The sequence below is a fragment of the Chaetura pelagica genome, unplaced genomic scaffold (genome assembly GCF_000747805.2).
Source record: "Chaetura pelagica isolate M959 unplaced genomic scaffold, ChaPel_1.0 scaffold297, whole genome shotgun sequence".
Lineage (NCBI taxonomy): Eukaryota > Metazoa > Chordata > Aves > Apodiformes > Apodidae > Chaetura > Chaetura pelagica.
Genome location: NW_009953965.1, coordinates 235638 through 248864, shown reverse-complemented (window position 1 = coordinate 248864; position 13227 = coordinate 235638). Strand labels below are relative to the sequence as shown.

Below are 13227 nucleotides of genomic sequence, written 5' to 3'. Positions count from 1 at the left end.
TGTGTCCAGTTCTGGAGCCCCCAACACAAGAGGGACATGGAACTGTTGGAATGAGTCCAGAGGTGGGCCACAAAAATGACTGAAGGTCTGGAGCACAACTCCTGAGAGATTTGGGCATTTTCAGCCTGGAGAGGAGAAGGCTCTGAGAAGACCTTAGAGCACCTTCCAGGACATGAAGGGGCTCCAGGAAAGCTGGGGAGGGACTGTTTGTAAGGGCTTGTAGTGATAGGACGTGGGGAAATGGTCTTAAAACTAGAGCAGAGTAGATTTAGATTGGACATTAGGAAGAAGTTCTTTACAATGAGGGTGGTGAAGCACTGGAACAGGTTGCCCAGAGAGGTGGAGGTTCCCAACCCTGGAAACATTCAAGATCAGGCTTGACCAGGGCAACTCTGAGCAACCTGATCTAGTTAAAAAGATCTCTTGTAGGGGGAGCTGGACTAGGTGATCTTTAAAGGTCCATTCCAACCCCACACCTTCTATGATTCCATGATGTTCCACAGGAGCTGCACACCTTTCCCACCCACACTTTTGTGGCTCCTCAGACCAGGGAAAGGCAGAACAAGAGAAGATTTACTCCCACCCTAAATTATTCAAAAGAAAAGGGACTGTGCATCTTTAACAAGCCATCATTTTATGAAGCAAGGTTAACATTTTTACTTGATTCAGTAGAATATTATAAACTCTCCGGGGTCCATTTGAGGACTTTCTACTTGGGAGCAAAGGAATGGACTCAGCACTTTTTATATTATTTAGAGAATAAAATTAACCCTTAATGGCCCAAGCTGGTATTTCTCCTCCCCAGTTAAATATGGCCTGCTCAGCAATTTCTCCCCATATATAATTACAGGCTGCTATCCATCATCTGTAGGAGAATGCTTCTCTGACACTCTAAAAGTGACACAGTAAGCACTTTTGCTAATAGAATAAATATTCTAAATATCTCTTTTATATTTTCATTTAAATTGGAATATTTTAAAAATAATTGTAAGGGCCCTGCCTGCGTGGCCAGAGCTGTGCTGGAAGGAGGTGGCAGGATGCCTGTGTTTGCCTTCAGAGGAAATGTTTATCCTGCACTCAGTCCCCTCCACACGCTGCCACCAAAAGTAATTAGGGACAGACTAATTTATTAACATTTCCATCCACTTCTGCTGATGTCCTGCTTTGCTTAAAGCTCTCATTTTGTGTTTGTTTTTTTTTTTCTCTTCCTTTAGCCTGGTTTTAGCCTGGTTTCTCCTCAGGAAAGGGTGGGTTTGCTTGCAGAAGGCACCATCCACTGCTGTGTTGGGTGCTGGGACAAGCTTTGCAGGGTGACACCAGGGTGATGGGTGCTGAGCACCCACAGCTTCACTGGCTGGGTTGTACCTCTGCCAATGAGAGCTACAGGGATGGAGAAAAGGAGGAGAAGAGCCCCTTGGAGCTCCATCCAAGAGCAGAATGTGGATCCAAGCACCCAGTTCCTCATCCCAGCAACTTCCCTGTGAAAAGCAGAAGGCACCAAGGGAGCTTGGAATCTCCAGGAACAGCAAGTCTAAGCAAAACTGTGCTCAGGCAGACACATATTCCTGTGCTAACTATTAAATGCAATAAAACAACATCATTCCATAGGCCTGCTGGAGAATATTTGGGTGAGTGCCCTGTGATCTGGCAGACTCAAGGCAAACAAATGATGGTTTCATTAGTGGTTTGATTTTTTCAGACAAAGAGACAAAGGAAAACAGCACTTGCAAAGTTCCTGTCGTGTTTTCAATGTGGTACTTGGAACCTCCAGGTCAAGGAGATGTCTCCTCCTGTTCTCTTGTTGTTGGCTTGTGGAAGCAGCTGAACCACCTAACTCTTATGATAATCTCCTCCATATTACAGAATCATGGAATGGTTTGGGTTGAGAGGGACATTAAAGATCATCTAGTTCCAAACCCCTGCCATGGGCAGGGACACCTCCCACCAGCCCAGGCTGCTCCAAGCCCCATCCAACCTGCCCTTCAACACCCCCAGGGATGGGGCAGCCACAGCTTCTCTGGCCAACCTGGGCCAGGGGCTCCCCACCCTCACAGCCCAGAATTTCTCCCTCCCATCTCATCTCCAGCTCCCTCTGCCAGCTGGAAACCCTTCCCCCTGCTCCCATCCCTCCCTGCCCTTGTCCCAAGTCCCTCCCCAGCTTTCCTGGAGCCCCTTCAGGCACTGGAAGGTGCTCTAAGGTCTCCCTGGAGCCTTCTCTTCTCCAGGCTGAACACCCCAACTCTCCCAGTCTGGCTCCAGAGCAGAGCTGCTCCAGCCCTTGGATCACCTTCCTGGCCCTTTGTTTCTTTCTTTTGTTTTCCCCCCCACCTGTAAAGCAACCAAACCTCTGCCCATAACTCTTTGGGAAGGCTCAGGACCACTGTTCATCACATCCAAGGTTTTTCAGCAGCTTCCAGCTCCCCTCAGTGCTGTTGCTAGTGCAAAAACCAGCTTCTGGCTTCAGCCAAGGTGCATCTGTCCCCAGACCCCAAGATCTGGTCCCTTCTTTACCTTTTCTCCCATGGGACAATATCCTTTGAGGAAATCCTGGCACACTTCTGCCTTTCTGGACACGTAGACGTGGCTGTAGGGACAGTTGCTGTTGTTGCAGATCCCTTTCAAGAAGTAGGAGCACACAGGCATCTGCAAGGGTAGAGGATGAAAAAATCATGAGTGTCCTCCCCCCAGCTCATGGTTAGGAACCATCCCAGCCCCCAGAACTGAAATAAAACCTCAATGTATGTAAAATAAAGAGATGCCTTTTGAAATCCACCAATCCCAGAAGCATTTTTAGTTCTTCTGCTGGTCACAGCTCCCTGAAATGATGTGGTTCCACTGTACCCACAGGGTGACCATGCTGCCTTAGCATCCTTCAGGATGCTGGAGAGAGGGTGGGATGCAGGGAACTACCACCAGAAAGAAAACTGCCTCTTGTGCAGGATGGGGAAGGGAGGGGGGAGTTGGAAGAAAAATCTGCTGTCAGTGGGGGCTTTGTTGGTACCACACACATGGCAGGTTCTCCCAACCAACCCTGAAGAGGAGAAAAGAATACTAGAACACTGCACCCAGCTCTGGTGCCCCCAGCACAGGAAGGATGTGGAGCTGTTGGAACATGTCCAGAATATGATCCTTGGGCTGGAGCAGCTCTGAGGAGGACAGGGAGCTGGGGTTGTTCAGTCTGAAGAAGAGAAGGTTCTGGGGGGACCTCATAGTGGCCTTCCAGTACCTGAAGGGCCTACAGGAAATGCTGGGGAAGGGCTTTTTACAGGGACTTGCAGTGAGAGGACAAGGGGTAATGGTTTTAAGCTGAAAGGAGAGAGATTTAGGTTAGAGATCAAGTGCCAGTTCTTCAGTGTAAGGGTGGTGAGACACTGCAGGCTGCCCAGAGATGTTGTGGGGGCTCCATCCCTGGAGGTGTTGTTCTAGGGCAGGTTGGATTGGGCTCTGAGCAGCCTGTTCTAGTGGGAGGTGTCCCTGCCCATGCAGGGAGGTTGGAGCTCAATGATCTTTAAGGTCCCTTCCAACTAAAAAAATTCTGTGATTCTGATTCTGTGGTTCTATAACAGGGGTGGCTGCTCCCCAGGCTCCTCACTTGCAAAAGGGACTAAGCTGAGCTCTGTGACACACGACAAAGGACCTAAAAGGCCTTTTCCAAGGGGAGACACAGCAGCTGTGATGAGAACAGCAATGCAGAGCTCATTTCCAGCCTGGCCCAACCTCTCCCATGGGGGGTTTGGGCCATCGCAAGGGCCAAAACAGCATCTTGGGGGTGCCTCCCCCATCCTATTTAACTCTTTTGTGGGTATGGAAGTGGCTGGAGGGTGCAGAGCACCTGGTTAGAGAGCACGACCTGGCAAGGGGGAAGACAAGAGCTTGAACCTTCACGAGTATTTTGGGAGAGGCTGCATCATGCCAAGGCATCAGCCTGACGTCCCCCAAAGGCTGGGAGCGATGGGATGATGCCTGTCCCTGGGGACTGGAGGAGGGATGCTCCAGGAGGGATTATCCAGGAGGGATGATCCAGGAGGGATGATCCAGGAAAGAGGGAAAGGAGGAGAAGAGATCCGGGCAGTCGAGGAGGAGAGAGGTTGGATACAAGGAGCAGAACCTGCTCCCGAGCTTCTGCAACGCAACAACCAACAGGGAAAAGAGAACAAGCAAAGATCCTCATCGTCCTCCAACCACGATCTTCACCTTCTGCCAGCTGTTATAATTAAAAACAAATTACCAGCCTGCTGCAATATTTCTGCATCCTTAAGTCACCAGCTACCACAGGCAACTTCCCAACCCCACCAGGCAGCTGCTGACGGGAACGTGCGCTTCCCGAAGCTGTCGCGACCATCCGGCTTCTTCTTGCTCAATCCCTCCTTGCTCCTTGCCTACACACTGGATTTCCTCACTACTCAGAGAAGTATCAATCCCTCCATTCACCAGTAGCATCTCAGTCCCACTGGTTCAAGCATTCCCAAACTAATATTTACAATTCTGCAAATAACCCCAGTCGAGGCTATCCGGAAAAATCCCTTTATCCTGAAGGGCACATGAGGGTTTTAACTAAATTGGCTCACTTGAGGCAAAGAGAAGGAGGGAGGAATGAAAACAAAGGGTGCTTTAAAAGAGAAGAGTTTATTTTTAATTGTCTTTTAACTGCAGACATTAACATAAAGGACAGGGCTCTGGGGCTATCTTTTTCAGTGGTGGTGGTGTGACCGTAAATGATTCCCTTAATGTAGTTTTTGATATAGAGCCCAAATTAGCTCTAATAAAAAGGGATAATAAAGGCAGCTCTTCTACAAAAATAAACTCCTCCTAGCTGTCAAGCCTGAGCCATTATCAAGAGGAAGCAGCACTCTCATTTCAATTAACCTTGTTTGCACCCCACTACGTCCACACAAATAACAATAACATTAATTCAAGGCACTGGTGCGGTGCGTCCGTATTAGACAGCTTTGACTGTGCACAGGCTTTGGAGCCAGCAGCTAATGAACCCGAAACTCAACGTGAATCTCCAAATTGCTCACAACAGAGTTTTGAAGCTCTATTAGGGAGAAAAATGCTGATTCTTTTCGAGTTCCTCAAGGGGAAAAGCTGTTGTAGCAGCAGCGGGGCGGCTGCTCGAGTCCCAGCCTCTCGGTAACCTTCACTCACAAACTCATTCATTCAGATTTACAGGTTTCCCTCAATCACCAGAAGCTCTACCCCATCGTGGAGAAATTCCCAGTGCATCACTCCCAATGGATGCTCCTCAACTGAGGGCTTTGTCCTGCATCCGTTGGGGGGTAAAATTCCCCAAATGGCAGCTTTCCCTCTCCTCCAGGATCCTTTTTCCATCACCAGAAGTAGAGTTTGGTTTTTGAAGGCACCTGCAAAGCCTTGTGCCCAGAGAATCATAGAATATCTTGGGTTGGAAGGGACCTCTAAAGGTCATCTAGTCCAACCACCCTACAATAAGCAGGGACATCTCACACGAGAACAGGTTGCTCAGAGCCCCATCAAGCTTGACCTTGAATGTCTCCAGGGATGGGGCCTCCACCACCTCTCTAGGTAACCTGTTCCAGTGACCCACCACCCTCATATTAAAGAACTTATTCCTACAGTCCAACCTAAATCTACCCTTCTCTAGCTTGAAACCATTACCATCTGGAGCAGCCCTTCATCCTGGAGAGCATCTTCTACTTGAAGAAGGGTTTTGCTGCTTAGGATGAGGAAAAACTTGTTCCTGCACCAGCTGAACCCATGCAGGTTTCTCATGTAAAACAGAGGGATTGTCCCCATTTTTCAGTGGGGAAACTGAGGCATGGGATCACCCCAAGGTTGAGCAAAAGATCTGTCCTCAAACCAATAGCTAAGCCTTGCAAGCCTTGGGTCCTTCATCTCCTAGACCAGGCACATGGCTCCATCCCTGGTAACTTTCCACTGAAGTGAGATCCATGATGACCTGGTCCCTTCTCTCTGGTAACAAGTAATAGGATGAGAGGAAATGGTCTTAAGTTGTGCCAGGGGAGGTTTAAATTAGATATCAAAAGAAACTTCTTCACTGAAAGGGTTGACAAACACCAGCATAGGCTGCCCAGGGAGGTGGCTGAATCACTATTTCTGAAGGTGTTTAAAAGTTGAGTTGATGGTTGGACTTGATGATCTTAAAGGTTTTTCCCAATGAGAACAGTTGATTCTGTGACAATGACCTGAAGCTTCTCAAGAGGAGCACTTTGTGGGGCTCCTCCCACCCCATAACCAAAAAGTGAAATTGAGAGTCAACTAACAAGGCATCAGCAAAAGTGGCAGCCCCCAAACCACAACCAACCTCACCTCATCCTCAACCACATGAGGAAAATCCTTAATTGCATTATAATCCTGACTCCAATAGCCAAAAACAAACCACCTCCTAACCCCTGGTGTGAGGAGGAGGTGGGATCTCCTCCAAAAAACCCAAGAGTGGAGGGAAAATGTTGCCATCCTCTGCTGAGTGACTTTACCTGCCTTTTTTCCACCTCTGATAAATGAGGCTAATGCCACCTTTGGTAGCAAACACCCGGGTTAACAGGGAGCTACAGGAGCTGAGAAGCTGAAGTCACCTCTGGCTTTGGGCAGCAGCATCCCTGCAGCTATAAATCATCCTGAAACAAGCTTGAACTCTGCAGAGGAGGTTGTTTCTCTTCCAGCCTGTGCTGACAACAAGGTGGCGAGCAGAGACCTCTCAACCGGCCCCGGGGCACCTAATCCTGCAAAAAATCATCCTCCTTCCCCACAGAGAGTGTGTGCATGGCTGGAAACATGTGCTCCAAAAGCATTGGTTTCTAAGGCACGTCAAAGAGTTGGCACCTGCCTGGTTTGTTTGTAGGCTTGATCATTTAAAGACTCAGCTTGAGTTTAGATGATGCTTTGGTAGCAACGAGCTAAGGAAGAAGGTGAGCTGGGAAGAGGCCACCTGCACCCCATGGGTCCCCTTCCCAGGGAAGCTGTCTCCAAAATGCCATTGGCAAAGTGGCTCTTCTGCAGAGACACCTCCTTTTTAATACAGTTTTATTAACACTACTCTATCATCATTATTCTTCCCCAGTTTCCAACTGGGGAAGTGCTGCTAAGAGGGAAGGGTTGAGTTTTCCATGCCATGTGCAGCCAGCAGTCTCTATCTATCCTCCCAGAATGGAAGCCAGAACTTTGAGATCCTCCTTGAGGAGTGTTTCTGGAGGGGAAACTGAGGCCACATCTCCACCAGCAAATTAAACATGCTGAGGAATATTCCCAGGTCTCAAGATCAGCTGGCACAAACCCATCCATGTCCAGCTATCAGCATCCATCAGCAGACACAACTGTGACCAAAACCACTGGCCACAACAGCTCCTTGGCCATCTCCAACTCTCAGGTCTCCCCCAGGGTTTTGTTCTGGGACTGAAAACAAGCTCCAGCACCTGCTGAAATACCATTTGACTCATCAGTACAGATGCAAGCCCATGGTCCTGTGCAGACTGGATGAGCACTGATCCTTTGGCATGAAGGCACAGGCCGTGGTTATGTCCTGCCACCAGCACTTGCATATCATGTACTCAAGTGAAGGACATCACTGGCCCCATGTCCACTCCAAATCTGCATTAATTCTAACAATTCTGGACACACCAACAGCCAGTCCCTTTGCAAAGCTTTCTTCTTTCTTGCCTTTTTCCTTTCTAAGCTCTAACTATCTGTTACAGGAAGAAAAAAACCCCAAACCCTCAAGCCAGCTCTTTTTCCTCCTATCAGTTCTTATCCTCATCCTTCTTTTGACGTGCCACCAGTCAGGGAGGACATCTGCCCCCAGCCTATCTTCTCTATTTTATATACTCCTGATGAAGTGACTCTGAAGAGAGATACATGTAAGAAACATCTGGTACCTTGTGCTGCCTCCAGAACTTACGAGCTCCCCACTGACAACAAAACGTGCCTCAGGCAAAGGGAGAGGAAAGGGAGGCAGGAAAACTGCCTGCCCAAAGGCAAAGGCTGCTGGAAAAGGTCCTGCCCCAGAGGTTGATGGCACCTGATGTCCCATGGGTTAAATCTTTTACCAGTCCCTAATCGCTCTGTCATTAGTGATGCTGTGGGTGGGGAATGGGGGATGGTGATGCTGGAAGGGAGTGGAGAAAAGGACAGTTCACAGGGTACAGGTTAATAACCAGAACTTGAGTAACTCAAGAGAGTTGGGGGTGTTCAGCTTGGAGAATACAAGGGTCCAGAGAGACCTTAAAGCACCTTCCAGTGCCTGAAGGGGCTCCAGGAAAGCTGGGGAGGGGCTTGGGACAAGGGCAGGGAGGGATAGGAGCAGGGGGAAGGGTTTCCAGCTGGCAGAGGGAGCTGGAGATGAGATGGGAGGGAGAAATTCTGGGCTGTGAGGGTGGGGAGCCCCTGGCCCAGGTTGCCCAGGGAAGCTGTGGCTGCCCCATCCCTGGGGGTGTTGAAGGGCAGGTTGGATGGGGCTTGGAGCAGCCTGGGCTGCTGGGAGGTGTCCCTGCCCATGCAGGGGGTTGGAATTAGATGATCTTTAAGGTCCCTGCCCACCCAAACCATCTGATGATCCTATGAATGAAAAGCAGTGCTGCCAGATCCAAAGAGCTCAGGTGAGCTCCAGCCCCCACCGTGCACCTGGCACAGGTGCAAAAGCTTTGACAAAGCTGCTTTCAACAAATGACAAGTTAGAAATACAGCCCAGGGGGCTGCAGACTTATTGAGTGACATGTGGAAGGACTGAGCTTGACAAGCTTCTCCAAGACAGCCTGTCCTTGTTCTCATCTCTCTTTCTGGCATCTCCATCAGTGGAGCTTTGGCACCTCAGCAGGTCACAAACCTCTCCCCACACAGTGACACCACTTCAGGGGGTCCTTCAAAACCCTTTGGGGATTAACCTTGTTGCTGTTGCTTGGGTGATCCTCTGCCTGTAGCAGAGAAATGATCCTTCAGATCCAAAAAGCTGAAATGTAAATACGTGCCCCAAGCACATCCCAGCTCAGAGAAGGACCTGGCAGCTACACTTCACTACAGCTTCAACACTTGAGGTCTCCAGAGCTACATCCAACTGGAGATCATAGGCACTGAATGGAGGTTAATCTGCTAAATCATCAACTGATAATCACTAAAAGAAAATCTAATTATTTTTCCACCTCACCATGTGTAATAAAACCAGGGACCCCCAAACACATCATGAAGGTTGAAGACAACCATGAACTCCAGAGCTGTTCTGCCTTTTGAGACAGGTAAATTTTTATCTCCAAGCTCTTTGATGCTCTAACATCCCCCTCTTCCAGCCCCAGCAAGGGTGATTTAGAGGGGAGGGTGATCATATGGACAGACAGATGAAACACTACCATGTTCTTTCTCTCCAATCCCTGGGGTTCAAGCACCTCTTAAAGCAATGCAGCCCTGGGTGATTCACTGTGCTGGCAAGCTCTGCTCTGACAAGCCCACCAGGAGCCTGAAGAACTTAGCAAGCCAACTACAAATTAACTCTATCAGAAGCACCCAATGAGGTAGACTTCTCTTCAACCAGCAGCATAGACCTGCTGGCTTGTAGAGCCCCACCATGTTTGTTGGGAAGCCACAGGAAAGCTCTACTTGCTTGCAGAGCACCCCTGAGCTTCTTAGAACTAGATGACCTTTAGGGTCACATTTCCAAACCAAACCATTTTATGACTCATACAGACCTTGTCTTTGGACACCTTGTGGGAAAATGAACAGGTCCCATCTGTCTTCTTGCAGGTGCCACGGAGAAACCTGTAGATACAGCAGAAGGAGAGGGTTGAGCAGGAGGTGGGTCACAAAACGTTTGGTTTTAAACAGCAACTGTTGCCCAGGGAACTGGAGGAGCCCCCATCCCTGGAGGGATTTAAAAACCATGTAGAAGTGGTGGTGTTGAAGGGCAGGTTGGATGGGGCTTGGAGCAGCCTGGGCTGCTGGGAGGTGTCCCTGCCCATGCAGGGGGTTGGAATTAGATGATCTTTAAGGTCCCTGCCCACCCAAACCATCTGATGATCCTATGAATGAAAAGCAGTGCTGCCAGATCCAAAGAGCTCAGGTGAGCTCCAGCCCCCACCGTGCACCTGGCACAGGTGCAAAAGCTTTGACAAAGCTGCTTTCAACAAATGACAAGTTAGAAATACAGCCCAGGGGGCTGCAGACTTATTGAGTGACATGTGGAAGGACTGAGCTTGACAAGCTTCTCCAAGACAGCCTGTCCTTGTTCTCATCTCTCTTTCTGGCATCTCCATCAGTGGAGCTTTGGCACCTCAGCAGGTCACAAACCTCTCCCCACACAGTGACACCACTTCAGGGGGTCCTTCAAAACCCTTTGGGGATTAACCTTGTTGCTGTTGCTTGGGTGATCCTCTGCCTGTAGCAGAGAAATGATCCTTCAGATCCAAAAAGCTGAAATGTAAATACGTGCCCCAAGCACATCCCAGCTCAGAGAAGGACCTGGCAGCTACACTTCACTACAGCTTCAACACTTGAGGTCTCCAGAGCTACATCCAACTGGAGATCATAGGCACTGAATGGAGGTTAATCTGCTAAATCATCAACTGATAATCACTAAAAGAAAATCTAATTATTTTTCCACCTCACCATGTGTAATAAAACCAGGGACCCCCAAACACATCATGAAGGTTGAAGACAACCATGAACTCCAGAGCTGTTCTGCCTTTTGAGACAGGTAAATTTTTATCTCCAAGCTCTTTGATGCTCTAACATCCCCCTCTTCCAGCCCCAGCAAGGGTGATTTAGAGGGGAGGGTGATCATATGGACAGACAGATGAAACACTACCATGTTCTTTCTCTCCAATCCCTGGGGTTCAAGCACCTCTTAAAGCAATGCAGCCCTGGGTGATTCACTGTGCTGGCAAGCTCTGCTCTGACAAGCCCACCAGGAGCCTGAAGAACTTAGCAAGCCAACTACAAATTAACTCTATCAGAAGCACCCAATGAGGTAGACTTCTCTTCAACCAGCAGCATAGACCTGCTGGCTTGTAGAGCCCCACCATGTTTGTTGGGAAGCCACAGGAAAGCTCTACTTGCTTGCAGAGCACCCCTGAGCTTCTTAGAACTAGATGACCTTTAGGGTCACTTTTCCAAACCAAACCATTTTATGACTCATACAGACCTTGTCTTTGGACACCTTGTGGGAAAATGAACAGGTCCCATCTGTCTTCTTGCAGGTGCCACGGAGAAACCTGTAGATACAGCAGAAGGAGAGGGTTGAGCAGGAGGTGGGTCACAAAACGTTTGGTTTTAAACAGCAACTGTTGCCCAGGGAACTGGAGGAGCCCCCATCCCTGGAGGGATTTAAAAACCATGTAGAAGTGGTGCTCAGGGACACAGTTTAGTGGTAAACTTTGCAGTGAAAGGTTAAAGGTTGGACCTGATGATCTTAAAGGTCTTTTCCAACCAGAAGGATTCTATGTTTCTATCACCACCTTTGCCCCAAGGTCACAAACACACACAACTGCTGCTGAGCTCCTTGTTAAAGCCCATTTCATGCCTAAATCAATAGATGAGTCCTTCTCCTTAGAAGAACAGCTCATGCTTCCTGAGAGATTTTGCTCTTTCATCATGTTTGGCTGATCAGAAGCAGCCAGAGCAAGGCCTGTACCACGAGGTTCAGAGATGATGCTCCCAGAATGAGAGACATCCTTTGCAGAGCCCTGGTAACATCAGGTGCCAGCTGAAGCACCAGGAGAATCTCTGGGTATAAGTGGCCAACAACCTGGAGAAGCAGAGACAAGCACACAAGAGAAACCAAGATATGTATGCATGTGAGGATGTTTGGATTCAGAAGTTCTCCAAGGAGGTAGCAAGGTGACAGTAGATTAATAAAAGACTTCTTGTTGTGGGAAGAGAGTTGGTCTGAAGTCCCCAAAAGCAGGTGTTCTGAGCTGCATGACCATACAGGGAGGTCCTGGAGCACAGAATATGGCCCAGCTTGATTTATAAAATCTGGGTAAATGAAGAGCTCAGAATGGAGATGCTAATTAAATATAAAATCAAATTCAGTTAGGCTTGAACAATGGATACATGGGGAACATAGAGAGGTGAGAATCAACTGGTTGATGGCAACAAGGTTTGCAGATGACTGTGATGGCAGCATAGCCACATGCAGCTCCTCAAAACACCCAGAGCTGGAAATAAAAGGATTCTCTAAACCAAGAGGAAAATAAGAAAATGAAGAGATGGCAACAGGATGGGGTCTAGAAGGTACCAGGGTAAGGAAACACAAGAGCAGAGGAGAGATTTAGATTAGATATTAGGAGGAAATTCTTCACTATGAGGGTGGTGAGACACTGTTCAGGTTGCCCAGAGAAGCTGTGGCTGCACCATCTCTGGAAGTGTTCCAGGCGCTTGAGCAACCTGGTCTGGTGGGAGGTGTCCCTACCCATGCAGAGGGGTTGGAACTAGATGATTTTTAAGGTCCCTTCCAACTCAAACGATTCCTTGAGTCTATGATTCATGGAAATGGGGCAGACTGGAGACCAAAAGACTCCAAGGACCAGCAATTCCAAAGTATGCAATGAACACAGCCCAAAACCAGACTTGGTCATCAACTCAGGAGAACCAAGGATTTGGAGAGACCTTAGAGTATCTTGCAGTACATGAAGGGGCTACAAAAAAGCTGGAGAGGAACTTTGGACAAGGGCGGGGAGTGAGAAGATGAGGGGGAACAGTTTTAAATGGAAAGAGGGGAGATTTAGATGAGATAGGAGGAAGTAATTAATTTCTGTGAGGGTGGGGAGCCCCTGGCCCAGGTTGCCCAGAGAAGCTGTGGCTGCCCCATCCCTGGCAGTGTTGAAGGGCAGGTTGGATGGGGCTTGGAGCAGCCTGGGCTGCTGGGAGGTGTCCCTGCCCGTGGCAGGGGGGGTGGATCTCTACGATCTTGAATGTCCCTTGCAACCCAAACCATTCCATGGTTGTATGACAGGCTGAAGCATGCAGTGCTGTGTCCAGCCCTACCTGGTGCAGACAGCCACCTTCTCTGGATCATGGATGTAGGGGCAGCTCTCCCCACGGTTGCACTTTCCAAAGCGGTTGTAGTACATGCAATATTCCTTCTTCTTCTTCTTCTGCTTGGCCTGACGAATGATGGCCAAGCTCCTCTGAACTGCCCGACTGCAGGAGAGACAGAGACAGGGTCAGGTCACATAGAATCACAAAATCTTAGGGGTTGGAAGGGACCTGGAAAGATCACCCAGCCCAACCCCCCCGCCAGAGCAG

General features: G+C 48.9%; 1 protein-coding gene across 1 annotated transcript in view; it reads right to left on the bottom strand.

Annotated features, from left to right (window-relative positions):
• ZC3H3 (zinc finger CCCH-type containing 3) overlaps positions 1-13227 on the bottom strand; it is a 177559-nt gene that overhangs the window by 17368 nt on the left and 146964 nt on the right. Inside the window, exons 7-9 of the mRNA XM_010002150.1 lie at positions 12967-13122; positions 11123-11192; positions 2512-2643 (exon numbers count right to left, since the gene is read on the bottom strand). Of these exons, the coding sequence (XP_010000452.1) occupies positions 2512-2643; positions 11123-11192; positions 12967-13122 (358 nt within the window). The remainder of the gene's footprint in view (positions 1-2511; positions 2644-11122; positions 11193-12966; positions 13123-13227) is intronic.